Source organism: Conger conger, chromosome 1, assembly GCF_963514075.1.
Source record: "Conger conger chromosome 1, fConCon1.1, whole genome shotgun sequence".
Classification (NCBI taxonomy): Eukaryota; Metazoa; Chordata; class Actinopteri; order Anguilliformes; family Congridae; genus Conger; species Conger conger.
In genome coordinates this window covers 79,981,491-80,004,937 of record NC_083760.1, presented here as the reverse complement: position 1 = coordinate 80,004,937, position 23,447 = coordinate 79,981,491, and the positions used below count along the sequence as shown (strand labels likewise).

The following is a 23,447-nucleotide window of genomic DNA, read 5'->3' as shown; positions in this document are numbered from 1 at the left end:
CACTCTGTTGTCTTTTCTCTGCATTTTGCCTGGTTGTCATTTTCCCTCAAAATGAAGCCACACTTTTGACCGTTTACTACGGCCCATCTTTCACGCTATGGAAATGGAAGTGGAAGTGTAGCTTATGACGCTGTAGCCGTGCTAGTAGTTCAACAAATCGACACGCTATTGACGCATGACTCTGTCGGTGGCAGATAGGTTCTGAGCGGATGTACGTGTCTGCAATAGGCCTGTTACATCTACATTCAAACTTAGAATCATATTGCAATATGTACCTACATTAATTACCATGTTTGAACGCGAGAGAGCATTTTAGATATGCAGTATTAATTATTTCTGCCACAAACTCAATTAGCCTTCTAAAATAGTCAATATTATTGGGTAGACAAAAGTTGGCAAAAAAGTTGGTTAGTTGGTTAACCAAGAAATGAAACTTAATCAGCCTCGCACATCCCCCCGTCCCCTTGGATATCTGACACCCTCCGTACCTCCAGGGCCAGCCTCCGCGCAGCGGAGAGGAAGTGGGGGAAATCCAGAGACGCTTCAGACCTCACAACTTACCAGTCTCTCCTGGTGGCATTCTCTTCCGCTGTCACTGCCGCCAAAGCTAAATACTATCAAACACAAATTCAGAACTCCGGTTCTAACCCCCGGAAACTTTTCTCTATTTTCTCCTCTCTCCTCAACGCACCGGCTCCTCCTCCTCAGTCCTCCTTCGCTGCTGATGACTTTGCTGATTTCTTCGATGAGAAGGTCACAGTCATCCGCAGATCCTTTACAACCACCGCCCCCCTCACTGTGCCCTTCCCCTCTAGGCCCATCCCTTCCTTTTCCACTTTCTCCCCCCTTACAGTCTCTGATGTTTCTCAACTCCTGCTCTCCCACCGCCCCACAACCTGTGCCCTTGACCCTATCACCTCTTCTCTTCTCCAAACTATCACACCTGACATTCTCCCATTTCTCACCTCCCTTGTCAACTCCTCCCTGTCTTCCGGCTGTTTTCCGGCATCTTCCAAGAGGGCCCACATCACTCCGCTGCTAAAAAAGCCTACTCTGGATCCCTCCATCATCCAGAACTACCGCCCGGTATCTCTTCTCCCTTTCCTTTCTAAAACTATAGAACGAGCCGCTTCTACTCAACTTTCTTCTTTCTTTTCTAACAACAACCTGCTAGACCCCCATCAGTCTGGCTTCAGATCGGGCCACTCGACAGAGACTGCGCTCCTCTCCGTCAGTGAGTCACTCCATGCCGCACGAGCAGCCTCCCTCTCCTCTGTCCTCATTCTTCTAGATCTCTCTGCTGCCTTCGACACTGTGGATCACTCCATCCTCCTGTCTGCCCTGTCAGCAACGGGCATCTGTGGCACAGCCCTGGACTGGATTGAGTCCTACCTCTCTGGTCGCTCCTTCCAGGTTGCCTGGGCTGGTTCGGTATCGACACCTCGGCCCCTCGCCACAGGAGTTCCCCAGGGCTCAGTCCTAGGCCCGCTTCTTTTTTCTCTTTACACTCGCTCTCTTGGCCCTGTGATCACTGCACATGGGCTATCCTATCACTGCTTCGCGGACGACACCCAACTCTTCGTCTCGTTCCCGCCGTCTGATACGCAGGTTTCTGCCCGTTTCTCTGCTTGCCTGAGGGACATCCAGAGCTGGATGGACAACCACCATCTAAAGCTCAACCCAGGCAAGACTGAAATGATATTCATCCCTGCTAATACCTCTCCCCATCTGGATCTCTCCATTTCCCTCGGGGATACCACACTCACGCCGTCACCCAGTGCAAGGAACCTCGGCGTGGTGATGGACAGCAGACTGTCCCTTTCCGAGAACATTGTGGCTGTGACCCGGTCTTGCAGGTTCTTCCTATACAACATACGGAGAATCCGCCCCTTTCTCACCCCCTACTCGACCCAGCTCCTGATCCAAGCGATGGTTCTGTGCCGCCTGGACTACTGCAATTCCCTCTTGGCTGGCCTCCCAGCATCCGCCATCAGACCCCTCCAACTTATCCAGAATGCAGCAGCTCGTCTGGTCTTCAACCTTCCCAAATACTCGCACGTCACCCCCCTGCTTACTACCCTCCACTGGCTGCCTGTCATGGCTCGCATCAAATTCAAAACATTGGTGCTAGCCTTCCAAGCAGTTAAGGGATCTTCCCCAGCTTATCTACAAAAAATCATCAGACCCTACACCCCTGCCAGACCTCTTCGTTCAGCCTCCACAGGCCGCTTGGCACCTCCCCCTCTCCGAACCTCCACCTCACGCTCACGACTGCTGTCTGTTCTGGCTCCACGGTGGTGGAACGAACTCCCCGTTGAGGTCAGAACTGTAGAACCTCTCCCCACCTTCAAACACAAGCTGAAGACACACCTCTTCAAGCAGCACCTCTCCCCATCCCTCCCTACCTCCCTGTGAACCTTAATTGTTGTCTCTTTGACTGTGGCTTTGTGTATCGGAATTTTTAGTTGGCTAGGTAAGCAGTGTTTGGATAGTTAACTTTGGTCACTTTTGCTCTGTTTGTTGGTTTGTTTGTTCTCAAAAAAAAAAAAAAAAAAAAGGGGCCCTCGTCCTTATCTTTGTTGTACAGGTAGCAGTTGAAATTGTACTTCCCTCTAGGGTCTTTCAGCGAACTTATCCCTGGTTATGGGTATGCACTTTGTTGTACGTCGCTCTGGATAAGAGCGTCTGCCAAATGCCAATAATGTAATGTAATGTAATGTAATCAGAAGCCTACTAACAGACTACACACACACACACACACGGGTGCGTGGGGGGTTGGACCCAAAATGCACGACTCAGACAAAAGGGGTGAAATAAAGTCCCATCAGGGCTTTATTCAGGGAATGTCCAGTGAGCGTAGTCAAAAACAAGCAATGTTCATACATGTAAAATCCAGCCAAAACCAAAGTACAGTACCGAGGGAGAAGGCAGTCTCGTAATCGGTACACCATGCAGGTAGGCAGGTTCTGGGTCGATGGCAGCGCAAGAGTCAAGACCGTTGTCTGAAACATGAAACGTGACACCGCGTTTACATTTGTAAAACGGTTCGTTTCGATCCTGGAAGCTGATTGGCTGAGACCGCTGTTTCGCCGTGACTGTAAGTCCCATACAGTAGAAGTAAATCAACCAGCCTGTTTGCAAACGATATCACTCCGTCCGTTATTTTGACTGAAATCTATAGCAACCACTGTCTCCACAGTACCATGGTGCAAACATTATCGGATGCGAGGCTCGAAGCGAGAGAGATAATGTCAGTCAGTGGTCATAAATGTGAAAGCTCGCTTCAAAGCTACTGGAGACTCAATGTCAGGGACAGAAAACGCTGGAGTGACATACGGTACTGGCCGTTACTGATGTCAACGTTACCCCAGGCCCAGCAGTTAAAAGGAGAACCGAGACAGGAGGCATTTCACCCTAGCCTAAGCAAATGGAACAGCATCCAAATAAACGTGAATAAAGCCAATTGAACAGCTAACTAGATGCGGCCACGAGAAAGTAACATTAACGATACCAATTTGTTGCTAGCAGCTGTTTTCTATTGCCCAGCAACCATTAATTGGTGTTCTGCGGACTACATTATCTGGCGGAAGAATGGTTGCTTAATAAAAATAATGATTTAGAAAATAAAGTAATATTGTGTCATCCATTAACTGTTTATAAATGTTGTAACGGTTAAAGGTGGAGGTGGTGAAAGAACGAAAGGAGCAGGAGACAAGAGAAATCATCGATGGTGTTGAAGACGGAAGAAATAAAAAAACTGAGACAGAGCATAGATGTGGTGAAACGGAGGACGGAGGAAGAAAGAGAAAGGACACCCGCAGAGAGAATGATGATGGAGGCTGACAGTCGTGTGGCAGGTGACCAGTTTATGCTCACACGTGCGACATCAGCCAATCAAACGCCCAGTCAGTAAAACAGAGCCGTTTGACAAAGGAATAGCGTACATGGTGTATTTTATGAAAACAAATTGAAAATGTAAAGCATTCACAACAGTAAATGGCATTGGGAAAAGGTGAAGTTAGTTGGCATTAGTGGTCTAGTGTGATCCAAGTTAGGGTGGTTTTCCTTTTACAGTTGTTATTGTGGTGGTGGACGGATATAACTTTGAATACTCTCTGTACTCTGTACTAAGTCCATAGGCTCTTCCACAAGTCAAAGCATCACATCCATAACTAGGAAAATACATATGAAGTGCTGTTCTAAACATATAGTCATCATAAGTGCAATTTCTTTTCTTTTTTTTGGAACTTTGAATACTCTGTGTACTTACAGCTGGTCTTTGTTTATAACTGGGCAGGGACTTACTAATCATTTATGACCCCTGTATTTATTATGGCTGTATCATCCCTATAAATCTGCAATATTCCCAGTGAGGTGGTGAAATCTTTGATGGCGCAGGGTACGTTTTCCTTGAATTACTCAAACTACAATTACCATTCCTAAAGCCGTGACGTCTGTGGGAAAAGTTAATGTCAGCAACCGTTCTTTCTGCCCTGCAGCGCTGTCATTTGTACGGGAGTTTGCGGTGTTTGAGATTCAGGTGTTTGAGATTCAGATCCTCTGTTTCATCAGCCTGTGGGGGGTTCTGTATTCAGTGTAAAATGATCATTCCATTACTTATCGGCTGTGGTTTTATGATTTACATCGTCTTTATTTCAAATTAGTCATTTTTGTTATCGGACTGAAATTCCTGGGAGCAAACTCCTACTCAATAACCTATAAATTACAACTGTTTACGATGTTATCACAGTCTCCAGAAGTGTACTCTCCTATGAAATGGAAAATTAAAATATGGTAATATGTAAACAGAACTCTCCTTCGTTAAAAGGATTTAGTTATCTTAGTGCTTATATGATAAGCTAGCGTACATACACTAACTATTTCCTATTACCACCAGTAATACCTTTTAATAACTGAGTGCTTGACCTGGACCATTATGAGGAAATGGACATCCTTACTGCCTTCCGTTATGACGTCATGCACGAAATATCACTTTTATCGCTTAATATTCATAATAATTTGTACGGCAACAAGAAAAACAACTGACACAATTACAGTGAATAGGCATCAAACCTAAAAGTACTTGATTTGACATGTATGCATTTCAACTGACGTAATTATTGTACATGTATGGAAAAATAAAATCTGATTTCACACGTAGTTTTTAAAAGGTTGGTCTTATGATTATTCACTATGATTATCGAATTTTATATTTTTTCGAGTACAGTAGAATGTCAAGTTGACATAAAAAACTCAACGGAGCTCATACGTAGGCTGTAGATAAAGTCGAATATTCCGCCTTATCTCGTTGTTCCTTTAGAAGGCGTTTGGTCCCCTCTAGTGGTGTGTTGTGGTTATTAGTTCAGATGCTGTTTGTAGCACATTGTTTTCGGTGTTTAGTGATCCGTTTAGTTAATAAAAGCCTAACTGGCGTTTTAGAAATACGTTAGATGTTTGGCACTTTTAATTTCAGAAAACGGACTGCTGAATAGAAGGTTGAAAATAACACTTCGATCGCTTATGACAGCATCATTGTCTTCCCTTGTGACGCGAGGAGCATTATATAACGTGCATTCTATGCAAAACAAACTTGCTGCGGGAAAAAAGTGCCAAACATCTAACCACAAGGACCTAGTGCGAGACGCAATATGATCCAAAATAGGTCTAAGACGAAGGTCTTCAGAGCCAGACTTGGCGAGTCGGTAAGTATTTGATAGGCCGTCGTATATTGGAAGGGGTTAACATGGTATCTGCATTTCCATTAACATACATTTGGCCATATTTCAGAAAAATATTACTAATAGAGTTTTCCACTTATTCGGGTGGATCAGATAGACTTGAGTAAAATGTAATCATACAAAAGATTATGATTGCATTTGTCTGCACCTTTCCTTTGTATTTACACCATACTGCATTTCTTTGTAATAGTGGGGGGAATAAAACTGCTTGTCAATCATCTTTGGAATCAAACATTATGCCGTTATTTTTTAAAATGAAATAAAGGTAGATCCAATAATTAATGTCTTAGCCACATAAGGATATTTTCATCAACTTTATGGTTTGTGGACTGAATTATATTTCCCTATATTTTTGACACTGAGATGTCACTGTCTTCATTTTTGTGCAGTTCAAGTAATTATAGAACAATGTTATGTGCAGTGCAAAACACAGTGTGTGCATCACCCCTTAGACATTATGCCTCCTATCCAAGCCCCTTTCCTTTCATTACATTACGTTGCATTATTGGCATTTGGCAGATGCTCTTATCCAGAGTGACGTACAGTTGATTGGACTAAGCAGGAGACAAGCCTCAGGGTTAAGGGTTAAGGGCCTTGCTCAGGGGCCCAACGGCTGTGTGGATCTTATTGTGGCTACACCGGGATTTGAACCCCCGACCTTGTCTGTCCCAGTCATGTACCTTAACCACTACGCTACAGGCCGCCCTAGGACATAGGACGGCCTGCAAACATAGGAACCTGCTCTGCCTGTGATTAGCCAACCTCAACAGCAAATCCAGAGTAATTGATTAGCCAACTGAAATTAGGAAAGGTCACATTAACAACGGCAATATACCAACGAGAAGACGGTGGGTGGGTATGGGGGGGGGGGCAAATAAAAAAAAATGTAATGTGAGCTCTGGATTGACCTGGAATCATTTCATTTCCCCCGCACACAGATTTATAGTTTATCAAATGAATTCCACCTCACCGACCCAAACATTCACATGATGCAGCCCAGCTACAACATGCTGCACGATGTGCACACTCGCAAGTACTTTCAGCGGAAGGATGTGCGAAGCAGGTTACAGAAGGATGACTTCATTACAGAAGACAACGAGGTAAGACAGTAAACGAGAATATGACGGCTGAATTATGACTACGTTCAGCTGCCTTTCACGCTGGCCTAATTTGAGTCATAAAAGTCATTTTTAAGGCAGGAATATTCTGTGCCCTGTCTGGCCCTTGCATTTTGATGAGTTTGGTCACAGTAGTCGGCAGTCTACAGCTGTGAGAAAAACTGATTCTGGTGTTGCACACCAAATACCTTTGAACATAATTGTCTCTGACGGAAGCTACAAGGGAAAGATCACAGTAAGTGGTGTAATTGAAATAATTTACATGTTGTGTCCAGAGGTGGAAAGTCAAATCAGTTCTACCTCCTGGATGAAGAATTGTGGTAATTGGCAAATCCCGGAACAAGACACTACAGAAGATTTTTACTTTCTGAAGCTGGATTTTCCACATCTAATACGTTTTACTACTCGTATTTTTTGATACTTGATATCATTTGATCTTCAAAACAAGGCCTCCTATTCACATAAATAATGGACAACCAATGTGATTTTGTAGCCATAATATGAAAGTCTCTTTCTGCCTTTGGTAGGATGTGGTTTGAATGTGACTGAGATTTTAAGAAGGAATAAGCAGGAACTGTAAAGCCAATGCTAGAGACATTTTTACATATCTTACACATTTGCCTGCACCATGTTGATGTGCAGCAATACCTTGTTGCCTATTACTCTTTATTCATTCATTCATTATGATCCTAACCCGCTTATTCTGAACAGGGTCGCAGGGGGGGCTGGAGCCTATCCCAGCATACATTGGGCGAAAGGCAGGAATACACCCTGGACAGGTCGCCAGTCCATCGCAGGGCACACACCATTCACTCACACACTCATACACTCATACCCACGGGCAATTTAGACTCTCCAATCAGCCTAACAGACAGCCTGCATGTCTTTGGACTGTGGGAGGAAACCGGAGTACCTGGAGGAAACCCACGCAAACACGGGGAGAACATGCAAACTCCACACAGAGAGGCCGACGGGGATTCAAACCCAGGACCTCCTTGCTGTGAGGCGGCAGTGCTACCCACTGCACCATCCGTGCTGCCCCTATTACACTTCATAATTCTCTTATTATTTGTTACCAGGTGACATGCACTCTAAAGGAGTACAGATTACATCAGATGTACCTTGAAACCCTCAAGCGTGCCTCGGACCAAACCATGAATGAGATACAGGTGGGAAACTGTTCATTAGCATTAATATCATGATGTATATCGGGGGGGGTCTTTAGAGACAGCGTACACAGGGCGGCCGAGCTTGAGTCCACTGCGCTGCACTCAAATTCAGAGCTGCGTTGCCCTTCCTGCTAATGCCATGTTGCGCTGACGGGAGACTGGAAGCCGGCTGTGTTTCTGTGCAGAGGGACCAGCTGCGGAAGTTCCTCATGTGCCAGGAGGAGGGGCGGGTTCCCAGCGACGTCACCCTTTCCGAGATGAGGGAGATTCTACTGGAGGAGGAGGTGCAGGGCCTGCGGCAGCAGCTCCAGGCCAATTCGGACTGGTAATAAGAATACTCTTCTACCGATAAGGAGAAACTAGATCTGTACAGACTCACTCATTTGGACTTAAAACCTGAGGTGCAGTAAAGAAGGGCCGAGCTGCTCCTTTGCTCAGCAGGGGTCTCACTCAGCTCCGCGCCTGAAGATCTACGGCTTGATGACTCGATTAGTATTGGCCCTTAGCTACCTGTTGTTTCAATGCCTTGAAAAAGCTCTAACTCAGCAGCGTGTTTCTGAGTATCCAAGCCAAACAACCTACAGGATACATGTTAGCGGGTGACATGTTGCCTTAAATGTGAGAGAAATCATTTACACTTGAATATGAAAATATCTAAATTGTTTTTTAATATATAAAGGGGGAAAATGACTAAGAGGCTGCCAGAAAGAGAGCAAGAATATTTCAAGGAGATGGTAAGGAATATTCAGAAATTTAAGTTGCATGCACATATATCACCCCACTGTCATCAAATTCTGAAATTATTATTATTATGAATGCAATTTAATGATAATATTTAACATTTCTAACCTCAAATCGTGCACACTGAAAAAACAGAAAACAACACTTTGCAGCGTGTAGAAATGCCAGCTTCCTCCACAACAATCAATCCGTGCTCACGTGTAACAGTCCAGCACACAAGTAATGAATGAGCACTTGATTGCTGGACCATTCTAACGCACGCAAATTCCTAGCCCCTGTTTTGATCAAACGATGTATGCCGTAATTAATTCATTACTAATTAATTAAGTAATTTTCCTAAACTGTGGGTCCCCAGAACCTGCTGAACTGGAAGGCGGAGGAGCGTGCACGGCTCAGGAGGATCGAGAATGAAGTCCGGCATGAGTGGAACAGGGAGAGGCTCCTTAAAGAGGCCCAGGAAAGGAGAACACAGAAGGTGCCCTTATAATGTCAGCTGCTCAGTGTCATCCACTTCCTGTCCCCATGTTAGTCCCATGGTGATGCCCACAATATGGACACACCGATCAGCCACAATCATCCGCATCTAATCCTACATCAGTTTCACCCTCACTCCCTCCGTTGGAATTACATGGTACTGCATGTGGTGAAATTTATGTCGGAATAGATCCCATGCATTTTTAACCTCCTAAGACCTGGCGTACACATGCGTGGACTCCACATTTTGGGCTGTACAACCATAATACTTCATTCTTAAGACCGAGAGTCCACATATGTGGACATTTTTCTCAAAAACGACATCATGTCAAAAGATGATGCTTAGTTTTTATACTTATCAGGTCCCAATAAGCCCAAATAGCAAAGAGAAATTAAAAATGCATACCAAAAAAGAGTGCGGGTCTTAGGAGGTTAAATATGGCGGGTGGTCTTTATTTAAATAAAATATTAAGTGTGAAAAACTCTACAGGCCCTGGAGCACCTGTTAAGACAGACGTAATCGTGAACACCAGTACGCACCAAGATATTTAAATAACAAAACAATGCACCTCCCCCCCAAATGAGCTTACAAGATTTCCATTTCAGTTCAAACTTTTGAATGCAATTGACTTATGATTATTTGCTTAAATATGTAAACATATCATAGAATTAAATATTAGGTGTTTATACAGTTTAAAGCATTTTTAGTCATGAAAAAACTGGTTTAAGCATGTGGTATTAATGTTGTGGCTGATCGGTGTACATTTCACGCATAATAACTGTATGCTGCAGCAGATCTGACCACACATTCCATTCTGCCCCCTTGCAGAAAATCGCAATGCTGGTACGCAAAAGCGCCAACCAGAACAAGAAGCTGCTGGAAAATATAAAAACCTCAGAGGATGTGGCAAAGCAAGAGCTGATCAAAAACAAGCCCACTCAACAGAAGGCTGTGGGAGAACCGTCAGCTACTGAGATCACGCAAGCTGCAGCCAGTCCTGTAGCCAAGCCCAGAAAGCAATGGGCGTATCGGTAAGCGGGGAATTCCAAAATGAGTTTTCATACTGAGCAGTTTGCTCTGCGTGCATTTTATTTCTGAGGTATAACTCGCGATTCCGCTGGCACGGATGGTGCAGTGGGTAGCACTGCCGCCTCGCAGCAAGGAGGTCCTGGGTTTGAATCCCCGTCAGCCGGGGCCTCTCTGTGTGGGTTTCCTCCGGGTACTCCGGTTTCCTCCCACAGTCCAAAGACATGCAGGTTAGGCTGATTGGATAGTCTAAATTGCCCTTGTGTGAGTGAATGGTGTGTGTGCCCTGTGATGGACTGGCGACCTGTCTAGGGTGTATTTGTGCCTTTCGCCCAATGTATGCTGGGATAGGCTCCAGCCCCCTGCGACCCTGTTCAGGATAAGCGGGTTAGGATAATGAATGAATTAACTCTCTTGCTTGTGGGGAGTTTGGATAATGAATGAATGAACTCTCCAAACTCATGGGGAGTTTGGTTGGTAAGAATAATGAATTTAAAACAAAGAAGAGAATAAGACTATGATTACTTCCTGAATTTTCTGTTCTCATTTCATTTTAAGCATCGACAGTGTTTAAAATGCATGGCCTCTCTGGTGCATACATGGTGCATTGTCATTATCAGGCGTACTCTTAACATCGTGCTGTTACTGTTTGTTTGAAGCTGTTACTGACAGCCAACATAACCCTGACAGCATCGCACATGCCGAGGCAGTTGTACTCTCTCCAGATCTCGCTCTGATTCATGGGCTTTTTTCTCACTGCAGGTCTGGGAACAACTGAAGAGCACAAACTTACAGCTTCAACTTTTTTTCTTCTTTTGTATATAAATGCTAAAGAGTAATAAAAAATGAAAAAAAATGAATGATGCCCAAATGATGCATGATTTACTGCTTCTCTGACATCTCTGTGTTATCTGAGCAAAACTCCAGGATCATACATTTTTAGATTATGTAAAACTTGTGTGCAATGGCATTAAGCCAGTCAAGAAAGCACAAGACCCTAATCAAGTTCTATGAAAGCAGTGCAGTATTTGCATGAATGTCATAAGTCAGTGACCAGGATGGGGTCAGAGGGAGGGCAGCCAGGTTTTTAGCATGTTGCTTTCCAGCATATAGTTTTGAATGATCTAATATTGCAGTCTCATTATTATTGTTATTATTATTAATCTCAACAGAGGGTTTTGTGCTGGTTGCTCATAACAGTAAACATACACCCTGAATTTAGCATGCTAGCAGATCAGCAAAAGCCTGGCTTAGCAACATCTGAATTAAACCAATAATGCGCAAGCTGTGAAAAACAGGCACTCTGTAATCTCCATCCATATAATTAGCCTGGCTATAATAAAAATTGGACTGGGTTAATTTTAAACTGAGCCGTCCTGTCCAAGAGGGTAAGCTCTTGCTGGCTAGCTGTGGGACTTGTTATGCAAGCCATGCCTTCTCCTGCCAAGGAGGGGATGATTATCTTGTGCTGAATGACCTAATAAATATCTTGGGCATCCTCCCATGCATATAGAAACAGTACGGGACTAATTAAAATATACGCTAAAACTAATAATAATATAAAAAACCACAGAAAGTGAACTATCACTGTAAAAGAATGTCATGCATACAATTATCTGGACATAATTGGATAATAACAGCTGATTATTAATGTTATCAAACATGCAATCATCAAGTTATTAAGTCATTTATATCACATTTCTTCCCCATTCTGATGTTTGGTCTCAACAACAACTGAACTTGTTGTCCTTGTCTGTATGTTTTCATGCATTGAGTTGCGGCCACGTGATTGGCTGATCGGATATTTGATATTAACTAGCTGGCGTACATCTCTACCTAATAAAGTGGTCATGGAGTGTATATATAACGTATATAACCAAATCTATATAAATAGAAAGTTGTATTTGCACTGAAGTGAAGCATATGCAGTTTAAACAGTATAAAAACTTCAAATGTGTTCATGACTAATATGAAAATAGTCATCAACCATGCATATATTTTGACACACACTTCCTCTCTCTGCCAAGCTGAATAAACTGCATTACAATAAAAGAAAAGACAAAAGAACGAAGCATCAAATAATTCATATGTGCCATTTCAACTTCCACTTGGAAGTAGAAGCCATTATGTTGTCTGTTCCTTCTTTGTTTCAAGTCCATATTTAGCCTAACCTGATCTGTGACTGCATCAGCCTTCCCCTTAGCAACGGCGGATTCTTCATTGAGGCGTGACCATCTCCGTGCCCCAACCACTGTGGCTTATAAAGGATATTTAGACATGAGGAGCACCTGCCTGCTCTCACTGGAGATACATACAAATGCATACAAAAGAATGCAGGTTAATGGTGAAATCGGCTGATTCACTCAAGCATATGGCGAAGATACTGCGATTAAAGATGCAAATGTTTTGTTGGGGGGCGGCATGGATGGTCCAGCGGGTAGCACTGCCGCCTCACAGCAATCCCGGTCGACCAGGGCCTCTCTGTGCGGAGTTTGCATTTTCTCCCTGCGATCGCGTGGGTTTCCTTCAGGTACTCCGGTTTCCTCCCAAAGACATGCAGGGTAGGCTGATTGGTGAGTCTAAATTGCCTGTGGGTATGAGTGTGTGAGTGAATGATGTGTGTGCCCTGCGATGGACTGGCGACCTGTCCAGGGTGTATTCCTGCCTTTCGCCCAATATATGCTGGGATAGGCTCCAGCCCCCCGGCGACCCTGTTCAGGATAAGTGGGTTAAGATAATGGATGGATGGATAGATGGATGTTTTGTTTGTTTTGCCAGACAGGTCAACGCTGACAGGAAGTTGACAGTAACACAAATAACCACACATTACAACACTGGTATGTAGAAGAGAATCTCTGAACACACAACGCGTCAAACCTTTAAGTGGATAGGCTACAGCAGAAAAAAATATGTCTTATAAATACGTGATAAAGTGCTCAGTGAGTGTACTGGCAAAATTATCTGTGCATTTCCGATTGCGGTCTATCTGCGGGTTCGAAAACAACCTTGCAGTGTTGGCTTTCCATTGTTCGTGTCCATCCGGATAGGGAATTGTGAAAATGGTATCACAAATGCCTTTTGGAATATCTGAAATATTGATTAAAAATGGTATCGCTCCATACTAATTAAGACAATGGGAAAACATTGCAGCGATAAAGGACACGCATGCATAACCTACGCTACGGGACAATATTACAATATTACAGTAAATTTCTACCGCCAAAACAACACAAAAAACAGTGCAATGTTACCAGATTCACCGGGCTTAAGATCCCTACTCTGATACTTATTGCTGTTTGTCAAATTTGTTTATTTTCCTCACTTTGTCTAAATGTCTGTAACAAATGTAAACTTTCACTTTCTTAATTTATAGTCATTTCCATGCATGCCTATACAGAAACAAAGCAATATAATGTAAACAAAACAGGACTACCCAAATCAGGATACCACATTATTAATTGTAAGCCGGCGACCTGGTAAAATATAATAAAACAGTAGCTAATAAAATAAAGAAAAAATTGACAAAAAACAAGCTCAGGAAAAGTTGTGATTTGAAAATTGTTGCGATTTGTCGACAAAAAGAAATACGACAAATTATGGATAATAGCCTTTGCTATATTGCCGACATAGTCTAGAGAGATTAGCCTACAAACCGTCTATGTATATTAAATATTTTGGCATTCTTTGACGATAGGAAGACAAAACCATTGCATTAAGGCTCGGCTATATTTAACCTGTGGATCCACTTCTACTAACAAAAAAAGGTTCCCTTTTTTGTTCCGCGTGAAGTTAACATTTCTTGTTGTTCAATTAAGGCTAAACTGCGGTTTAGCTAGATTACAACATGACACTAAGGTCCCAATAGGCCATTTGGGACCGGAAAGGTTGAATTCGCAACCCGTTTGAGGAAGAAAAAGAAGAAGAAGTAGAAGAAGAAAAAAAGGGCAAAATCAGTTTCGAACGCTGACGGGTAACTCTCAGCTGCCTAGAGGAATAGGCTATGATGGAGTTATGGAAATTTTATCTTCTGTTTGTGTTCTCAAGCTGCACGGTCCTCACAGGTAAGGAACGCTTGTTTGACAGTAGGCTACAGTTAAAAGCATTGCAATTTTATAAAATAATGTTGATTTGTGTTTGACTTTGTGGTGTTGTGGTTAATCCAGTAGGCTACCTAATGTGTTTGTAATTATAAGCAGTAGTAGCCGTAGTAGTAGCAGTTGTATTGCTATTTTTTATTATTTTGCAAGGGAGGTTTTAAAAGACAAATTTCTTGACCTATATTTCTGCTCAGCACATTCTAATAAGAGCTAAAATGTACAATCATGCCAAAGAAATGGGCTATTTTGCTATTATGTTCACTGTTACCTGGGCACATAAAATTAAACAAATAATACTAGCCTACTCGATGGTAGTAATATCAGCACAGAACAATAATACAGTAATAGCAGTTGATCAAATTAATTCAATGATTAATTCATATTAGGCCACTCTTTCTTAACCGTCTCTCTCTTCCTCCATTCCATTTCAGTGGTTGAGAGTCAGGCTGTCAGTGTTGATCCGCAAGTTACTGCCTACTTGGGAGGTGAAGTCACGCTGCGCTGTCAGTTCAGTCGGGGAGACACAGCTGCCAAAGTCGTACAGGTTACTTGGAAAAAGCAGCTAGTTCATTTTGCAATGTTTAATGTATTTTTTGGTAAGAGTTACGGCGAATCCCCTTTGAAAGGACGGGTCAGTTTCACCGGCAGCTCTGTGAATGATGCCTCCATCAACATCACTAATGTTAATGAGACAGACGAGGGAACGTATGTCTGTAAATACTCCACTCACCCTGGAGGAACCATTGAAGGCACCACCACAGTCACTGTGCACGGTAAGGGAGTAACATTTCATGGTTATTGTTCAAGATTTTCTTTCAAGTTCCATCGCTATCCCTCGCTTTTCAAACTGGAGGCAGTATAATGTCGTTTGAGTCCATTCAAGTGTAACAGGACCACCAACTTACAGCATTCCATAAATATACCTTCTGACGGAATTCAGTGAGCAAATTATTTCTTACATTAGTGGTCTCATAATTATGCATATGCAGATTCTGTAGACCTGCTACAGGCTGTTCCAGTGGCCTGTTACAATAATGTTATGCATGTCCATTATAGTTGTAACCAAATAAGTAATATTCTAATGGCCGCTGATGAATATCCACACAGCCCTGGCAGAGCAGCAGAACAATGCAGCAGTACTTTCGGTTGGAACTACCCTGCTGCTCATAGTCCTCATACCAGCGGCAGTATACTTCATTGTGATGAAGTGCAGGCAGAGGTGAGTGTCATAAAGAGAACCAACACAGCCTGTAGCTTAGTGGTTAAGGCGCATGACTGGGACCCGCAAGGTCGGTGGTTCAATCCCCGGTGTAGCCACAATAAGATCTGTTGGGCCCTTAAGGGGAGGATTGTCTCAGAAATGCCATTACCGTAATGTAATGTAATCAGAAACACGCTCTTGAGTATGCTGCTGTAATTCTACATTGAAACAAAGCCTGCCCTTTTCAAATACTGTGGGGTGAGCAGTCCTCTGGCAGTTGGAGGGTCGCTGGTTCGATCCTGCCCTGGGGGTGTCGTAGTGTCCCTGAGCAAGAAACCTAACTCCCAAATGCTCCTGCATGCCTTGCATGGCAGCCAATCACCGTTGGTGTGTGAGTGTGAGAATGGGTGAATGAGAAGCAGCAATTGTACAGCGCTTTGGATAAATATATAAATGCTATATAAATGCAGACATTTACCATCCAATGTTACAATCCTTTTTTAAATTAATTAATTTTTCATTATTAAATATAATGTATGTGCTTCAGTAGAAAATAACACATTTAAGATTTGCAAACATTAATTTATCAAAAATGAAATGTTAACAATTTCTTTATTATTATATTTTGTATCTCCGAACAGCCAATTTTCTTATAACACTGCAGGACAGATTACCTGGGAGAATTGATGCAGTTTTCGACAAAAAATATTGATTTATGGAATTATTTGCACATTACTGTATGGTATGCAGAAAATAATGTCAAGGTAATCATGAAGAGGGAAACAAACTTTGTTAAGTCATATACGTTCTTGAGAGTAAAAGCTACATCAATTGTTCATGATATAAATTGGCATTAAAATGTTATAGAGCTCAATCATTCCCCAGGTATTTGGTAGTACAGTAAATCCTCAAATTGTGTCCGGGATTCTATTTGAAGTTGCCAATGAAAAGTCGTTGTCCTACACCATGGGTCTCCAACACGCTCCCAGTCGCTTGCCGCCCCCTTCTGAGTAGCTTGCCAAAGGCTGAAGCAGTATACATTTAAACACAATTGTTGCCGCGAGGCATTCCAGCCTACGAATTTAATAAAAAAGTAAATCAGGCAACATTCTAAATTAATTCAATTTAGGCTACTTGGCTACGCAATAAGGTTTCCATATATTTACAGCACAGCGCACGCTCAATGAATGAATGAAAGCGGCTGCCTTCGCTCGCAATAAACAAACGGGTGGAAATCCCGACACTCTTTCAACTACATAAAACTTAACAGTGAACCAGCAAATACCCCCCAGATTTCAGTGCCCATCAGTCCCAACATTTAGCAATAGAATCAAACAGTCCAAAAGTAAATTAAATCCCAAACCAAAGCGAAAATCTTTTGATATCCTACCGGTATGCTGCTCCAAACGAATGTCTTTTGACACGGCATACAGCGATAAGTAACCACACCTTTCTTTCATTAAACGATCCTTTTTACAGCATTTAAGCAAAGCAAGCTGTGAGCCAATAACCTTGGAGTGGCAGTTAGAGTCCTAGAATGTTGACCTTTAATTTAACATCAGTTTCTATATAATACTGCAAAGACAGCATACACTACACTGTTTTTCAGTTTTCTGTGTTCCTCTGCCAAGTTATATTTGTAAAACTGAAACTGAATCTTATTAAGTTAAATCTAGCTCCAAAACAACATATTTATTGAAAGAGCTATGAATTTTTATGCTAGGACTGCTGTCCCACTCATGTACATGCATTCTCTGAAACAAAGCAGCACGCTATGATATACACTCACCGAGCACTTTATTAGGAACTTTAAAAAAAAATTATTCCTACATATTCATGCAATTATCTAATCAGCCAATTTTGTGGCAGCAGTGCAATGCATACAATCATGTAGATACAAGTCAGGCACTTCAGTTAATGTTCACATCAACCATCAGAATGGGGAAAGATTTGATATAAGTGACTTTGACCGTGGAATGATTGTTGGTGGCAGACAGGGTGGTTTGAGTATCTCAGAAACTGTTGATCTCCTGGGATTTTCGCACACTCTAGTCTCTAGAGTTAGCAAAGAATGGTGCAAAAATGTATAAAGTGCTCAGTGGGTGCATTTTATATAAAAATTAGACACTGCACATTCTATATTGTATTGCCAGCCTCCAGTAGGAATGACTCCCCACAGTGGTCAGAACAGCAGAATCATTGGCCATCTTCCCACTGCCCTCCCATCACCACTCCATGGCACTCACATCAATTAAATTAACTGAGATTACCGTTTTAGGTTTTATATAATATCTTTATTTTTTTTCTTGCTTTGCACTTCATAGCGATGGTTGTCCAGCCTTGTAGCATGATCTACTGTAGCAGCATTGGGATGGTCTACACATGTCAGCTTTCCTATTATGTTTGGGCCAGGGTCAATTTGACCCCACTCAGTGTTTGACATCTCTTAAAAACCACTTAACCCTTTTTCATATTGATACTGTATGATTTTTTTGTATGATGGTTAAGAGCAAGCACAAAGAATTATTTGATTTATATATAAGCAGAAGTATATGGTGTGAAAAAGTGTTTGCCCCCTTCCTGATTTCTTATTTTTTTGCATGTTTGTCACACTTAAATGTTTCAGATCATCAAACAAATTTAAATATTAGTCAAAGACAACACAAGTAAACACAAAATGCAGTTTTTAAATGAAGGTTTTTATTATTAAGGGAGAAAAAAAATCCAAACCTACATGGCCCTGTGTGAAAAAGTGATTGCCCCCTAAACCTAATAACTGGTTGGGCCACCCTTAGCAGCAACAACTGCAATCAAGCGTTTGCGATAACTTGCAATGAGTCTCTTACAGCGCTGTGGAGGAATTTTGGCCCACTCATCTTTGCAGAATTGTTGTAATTCAGCCATATTGGAGGGTTTTTGAGCATGAACCGCCTTTTTAAGGTCATGCCACAGCATCTCAATCAGGTCAGGACTTTGACTAGGCCACTCCAAAGTCTTCATTTTGTTTTTCTTCAGCCATTCAGAGGTGGACTTGCTGGTGTGTTTTGGATCATTGTCCTGCTGCAGAATCCAAGTTCGTAATGGGACACACCTTCCAAAAAGTTCAACTTTTGTCCACAGAGTATTTTCCCAAAAGTCTTGGGGAACATCAAGATGTTTTCTGGCAAAATTGAGACGAGCCTTAATGTTCTTTTTGCTCAGCAGTGGTTTTCATCTTGGAACTCTGCCATGCAGGCCATTTTTGCCCAGTCTCTTTCTTATGGTGGAGTCATGAACACTGACCTTAACTGAGGCAAGTGAGGCCTGCAGTTCTTTGGATGTTGTTGTGGGGTCTTTTGTGACCTCTTGGATGAGTCGTCGCTGCGCTCTTGGGGTAATTTTGGTCGGCCGGCCACTCCTGGGAAGGTTCACCACTGTTCCATGTTTTCGCCATTTGTGGATAATGGCTCTCACTGTGGTTCGCTGGAGTCCCAAAGCTTTAGAAAAGGCTTTATAATCTTTTCCAGACTGATAGATCTCAATTACTTTCTTTCTCATTTGTTCCTGAATTTCCTTAGATCTCGGCATGATGTCTAGCTTTTGAGGATCATTTGGTCTACTTCACTTTGTCAGGCAGGTCCTATTTAAGTGATTTCTTGATTTAGAACAGGTGTGGCAGTAATCAGGCCTGGGTGTGGCTAGAGAAATTGAACTCAGGTTTGATAAACCACAGTTAAGTTATGTTTTAACAGGGGGGGCAATCACTTTTTCACTCAGGGCCATGTAGGTTTGGATTTTTTTTCTCCCTTAATAATAAAAACCTTCATTTAAAAACTACATTTTGTGTTTACTTGTGTTGTCTTTGACTAATATTTAAATTTGTTTGATGATCTGAAGCATTTAAGTGTGACAAACATGCCAAAAAATAAGAAATCAGGAAGGGGGCAAACACTTTTTCACACCACTGTATATAGTACTGTCTTAGGCACCTGTATAACACTCTGTACAGATAAGATTCTTTCAAAAATAATTCATAAATAAACATACTATACATTTTACATTACATTTTAGTGATTTGGCAGAATAGTTAAAAACTGAATGAAATCAATATTTTGTGGCCACCCTTCAGCATTAAAACTGCATCACTTCTCTATGATAGCCAACGCTTTCCTGCAGTTCTATAAGACAATCAGCAGGAAGGTTGTTCCAATCATGTTGGAGAACTTTCCACAGTTCTTCTGCAGACTTTGGTTGGCCCCTTGCTTCTGACCTCAGACAGCCTTGATCAAGTTTTTATGTAAAAATTGCTTACAGTAATATGTTACTTTTTTAATTAAATACAAAAATTAAAACTTTTGGAAAATGAATATTTGGAAATCTCAAATGTGTTCTTTTATACTAACACACACTAAAAACAAACATAAATGTAATAAGGGTGCCTAAGACTTCTGCACAGTACTGGATATAAAGTAGCACACTGCTTATCATGAGGGCAACAAAAGCAGAGCATTTAAAGATGTGAAGCAGAATGTTGTTTTCACGCCGAATTTCACAACTTCTGTAAGCGAGGCGAGTCTGCCAGGGTATGTAACGAAATTTGGCTGCAAACGTGACACGGTAGGTGTGACATGGTGTGAGGTGCAGTGCAGAAACCTGACTGATCTGCAACCTTTCCCCAGATACCAAGCTCCGACATGCAGCAGCAGCGGCAGCAGAGGGGACCGTAAGTACCAGACCTGCCTTCTTCTTGTTCCTGCCACATAAACTCAACAACCCCCCCGCCCCCCGTTTCCAGTCAGCCAATTCTGTTCTGAGATGTTTCTCTCAGCATGTGCACAGCACAGCACTGTTTTGTGGCTACGCTCTGTGTTTCTGCAGTACCCACCCCATTAGGGGCAACCAAGGTGAATACATATACTGTACCTTACAATGAACATTTTGCCTAGAAATGTATGTTCACTTGAATTATGGGCACTAATAATACATTACATCGGTTCTGTATTTCAGATGCACAGGCTGTTGTGTATGAAAATACCAAAGAGTTGGGTGGACCCGTGTATGAAAACCTGGCTGAGGTGAGAGACTGTGGAGTCAGAGTTTATTGAGCTGGAGTTGCTCCCTTCCCACAGCACACTGTGCGGACATTTTGTGTCCTGTCTGTCTCTGATGGCTCATTATGCAACAGGTATAAGGCGGCCTGTAGTGTAGTGGTTAAGGTAAATGACTGGGTTGGTGGTTCTAATACCAGTGTAGCCACAATAAGATCCGCACAGCCGTTGGGCCCTTGAGCCAAGGCCCTTAACCCTGCATTGCTCTAGGGGTGGATTGTCCCCTGCTAAGTCTAATCAACTGTACATCACTCTGGATAAGAGCATCTGCCAAATGGCAATAATGTAATGTAATGTAATGTAATGTAAAGGTGCACAGCTGCGAAACATTTCTGCACTCACACATAGTGAATGTCTTGTCCTCTCAGCACAACTTGGTATATTTGACTTGAAGATTTGTAATTACACTGTACAGTTCCTTTCTGGTCACTATCACATTTTGGGCAGAAATGATCTCATTGTTCCTTTGCTGTTGTGTTCTAGGACTCAATTGATCCCAGGTCTGTAGCTTCAGAAAACAGAGATGGTAAGACCCTGTTCATCTTGGACCATGCTAAGACTTGTAATTTTAAGATTGAAAATGGCATTTTCTGGCTACTGTAGCATAATTTTTGTCCTTCTTGCTTCTAGATTATCAGGAATTGCAATTCAAAGACAGTGCTACCTACTGCACCATGAAGAGGTTGGCTTAAAAATATCTTGTTATAAGTATTCTTTGTTGTCCAAAGTTTGTGATATACTATTTTAACTGTACATTTAATTCTGTTGTTGTGCATAAGTCATGGTGAAACTCACACAACCTCTTTTCTCCCTTCCTGTTTCTCTCTCTCTCTTTCAGTCATTGAAGAAGGGCAGGGCAGACCTGTGTAGGGCTTGGTATCATTTGGATTTCAGCAATTCCGGTTCCGGTTCTGCTTATCCGTTCTGATTCTTAATGGTTCCGGGGTTCCAATTCCAATATAGTTAAACAAATAGTGCCACTCCTAAAATCTGATTGGCCACCCCAGTGCCACCCCGCACATAGTCCAGCTGCATTTACCAAGACACCGTTTTTACCAAGACACGTCTTTCCCGTTTTGCTGTATCAAAAGTGCACCTGTCAGGAGCAGCAATCTGATTTGCGCGTTACTGTCTGTTTTATCAGTCAATCGGTTTATAATTGTCTCATGATAAAAATATATGTCATGTATGATATACTATTTAATTCAGATTAGTCATAATTGGTGCACTTTTGGGGCTCTTCAGTGGGCTGTGTGCTAAAATAGCCAGTGTGACAGGCATTTGTCATCGTTAAATGTCATCCTGTACATTGCCTTATCGGTAGCCTATAGCCTCTTCATTTATGTTTAGATTTAGTAGACTAGTAATGAATAGTGTTTTGTTGTTTTTCACAGATGAAACAATAAAAAATATATACATGACTAACCCCCAAAATGTTTTGTGTGCGCAAAGCCAGGAGTCATGGTTGCCACCCCCAGGCAACCCTTGGACCCCACTTGGCCACCTGAGTAAAGAAAAAACTAGAACCGCCCCTGTACATACAATAACAATAAATAAACTTAACTATTTCCACAAAGTGAATTCAATAAATATCCACAAAAGTAAAAAAATTAATAAAACTGAGATGGTTAAACATAGAGAACAAAAATAAATTGAATTCCTGAAATCTATAATCATTAAGACCAAGAAGCTGCAGCCAGTCCTGTAGCCAAGCCCAGAAAACAATGGGTGTATCGGTAAGCAGGGAATTCTAAAATGAGTTTTCATACTGAACAGTTTGCTCTGCGTGCATTTTATTTCTGAGGAATAACTCGTGATTCCGCTGGCACGGATGGTGCAGTGGGTAGCACTGCCGCCTCACAGCAAGGAGGTCCTGGGTTCGAATCCCCGTCGGCCGGGGCCTCTCTGTGTGGAGTTTGCATGTTCTCCCCGTGTCTGTGTGGGTTTTTATTTTCAAGGATGTTCAGCATCTGTCAAACCACACATTTCCCATTGCAAGTAAGATACACTACAGTACAGTATAGCAGCCAACCTTCCTTCTCAAGGTATACCAGGTCTTTGGTCTTCTAAATGTGAAGTCCTTACCTTGGCTCATTAACATACATTGTGACTACAGTATCTGCATAATGGCTGTAGTTCCTGTTACCTTGGTTCTGTCTGTGTATATCTCTTCTTGGGTCAAAGTCCTGTTTGTACATAATCCTGCAGTCCAAATTCTGAACAAAAAGGGGGAAAAAACAAGACCGCATCAGGAACATCTTGTACATTTTTATGCTTTCAAACATTTGGCTCTCTACCTGCATATTGATGCCCTCGTTAATTATCAAGATTTTTAATCATAAAAAACAATTACATTTACATTTTAGGCATTTGGCTGATGCTGTTATCCAAAGCGACTTACAGTTAGTACACATAAAGCAATGGCCTACATTAATAAATCAGCAGCATCCCAAATAGCGATCTGTTGCTAATCTGTCATCCTTATGAGCACTTGTAGACCCATACCTACTCCTGCTACCCATACAATCGAGCTTACAAAGCCCCTGCTATCTTTTCACCCTGGACTCAGCAGTGAAATGCCCTACAACAGGCCCACACACTTACACTGGAGTGGCCCTCAGCATCACCGGATCTGTAAGAAATCCCAGAATAAGCAGGTTTCTGACTGTACACTCTCTACGCTCTTCTGGACAAAGGCCAGTCGGGCAAATGAGCTTGTCTCCCGCTCCGTCTTGCTGTTGGTGAAAGTATTGCTGGGTCCCCTCGCTTGCAATCTACACCCCATCTTTAAAAGA

At 42.2% G+C, this 23,447-nt stretch overlaps 2 protein-coding genes across 3 annotated transcripts; both read left to right on the top strand.

Moving 5' to 3' along the window:
* Window positions 1-5,607: 5,607 nt before the first annotated feature.
* LOC133134968 (fibrous sheath-interacting protein 2-like) lies at window positions 5,608-11,045 on the top strand. Its single transcript, XM_061251679.1, has 8 exons — window positions 5,608-5,702; window positions 6,677-6,838; window positions 7,936-8,025; window positions 8,211-8,350; window positions 8,705-8,759; window positions 9,122-9,241; window positions 10,070-10,272; window positions 11,030-11,045. Exons 1-8 carry the CDS (start codon window positions 5,649-5,651, stop codon window positions 11,043-11,045), a joined length of 840 nt encoding a protein of 279 aa, XP_061107663.1. The 5' UTR covers window positions 5,608-5,648.
* A 1,511-nt stretch (window positions 11,046-12,556) lies between these two features.
* Window positions 12,557-22,038, top strand: LOC133107431 (T-cell immunoreceptor with Ig and ITIM domains-like). Of its 2 annotated transcripts, XM_061216429.1 has the most exons (8): window positions 12,557-14,328; window positions 14,796-15,137; window positions 15,472-15,583; window positions 20,224-20,267; window positions 20,552-20,619; window positions 21,136-21,178; window positions 21,283-21,334; window positions 21,491-22,038. In XM_061216429.1, the coding sequence occupies exons 1-8, from the start codon at window positions 14,268-14,270 to the stop codon at window positions 21,495-21,497; spliced, it is 729 nt and encodes a 242-aa protein (XP_061072413.1). In that variant the 5' UTR covers window positions 12,557-14,267; the 3' UTR covers window positions 21,498-22,038. The 2 variants fall into 2 exon arrangements, with proteins under 2 accessions (XP_061072413.1, XP_061072406.1); XM_061216422.1 differs by lacking the exon at window positions 21,491-22,038 and having other exon boundaries at window positions 21,283-21,359.
* The last annotated feature ends 1,409 nt before the right edge of the window (window positions 22,039-23,447 follow it).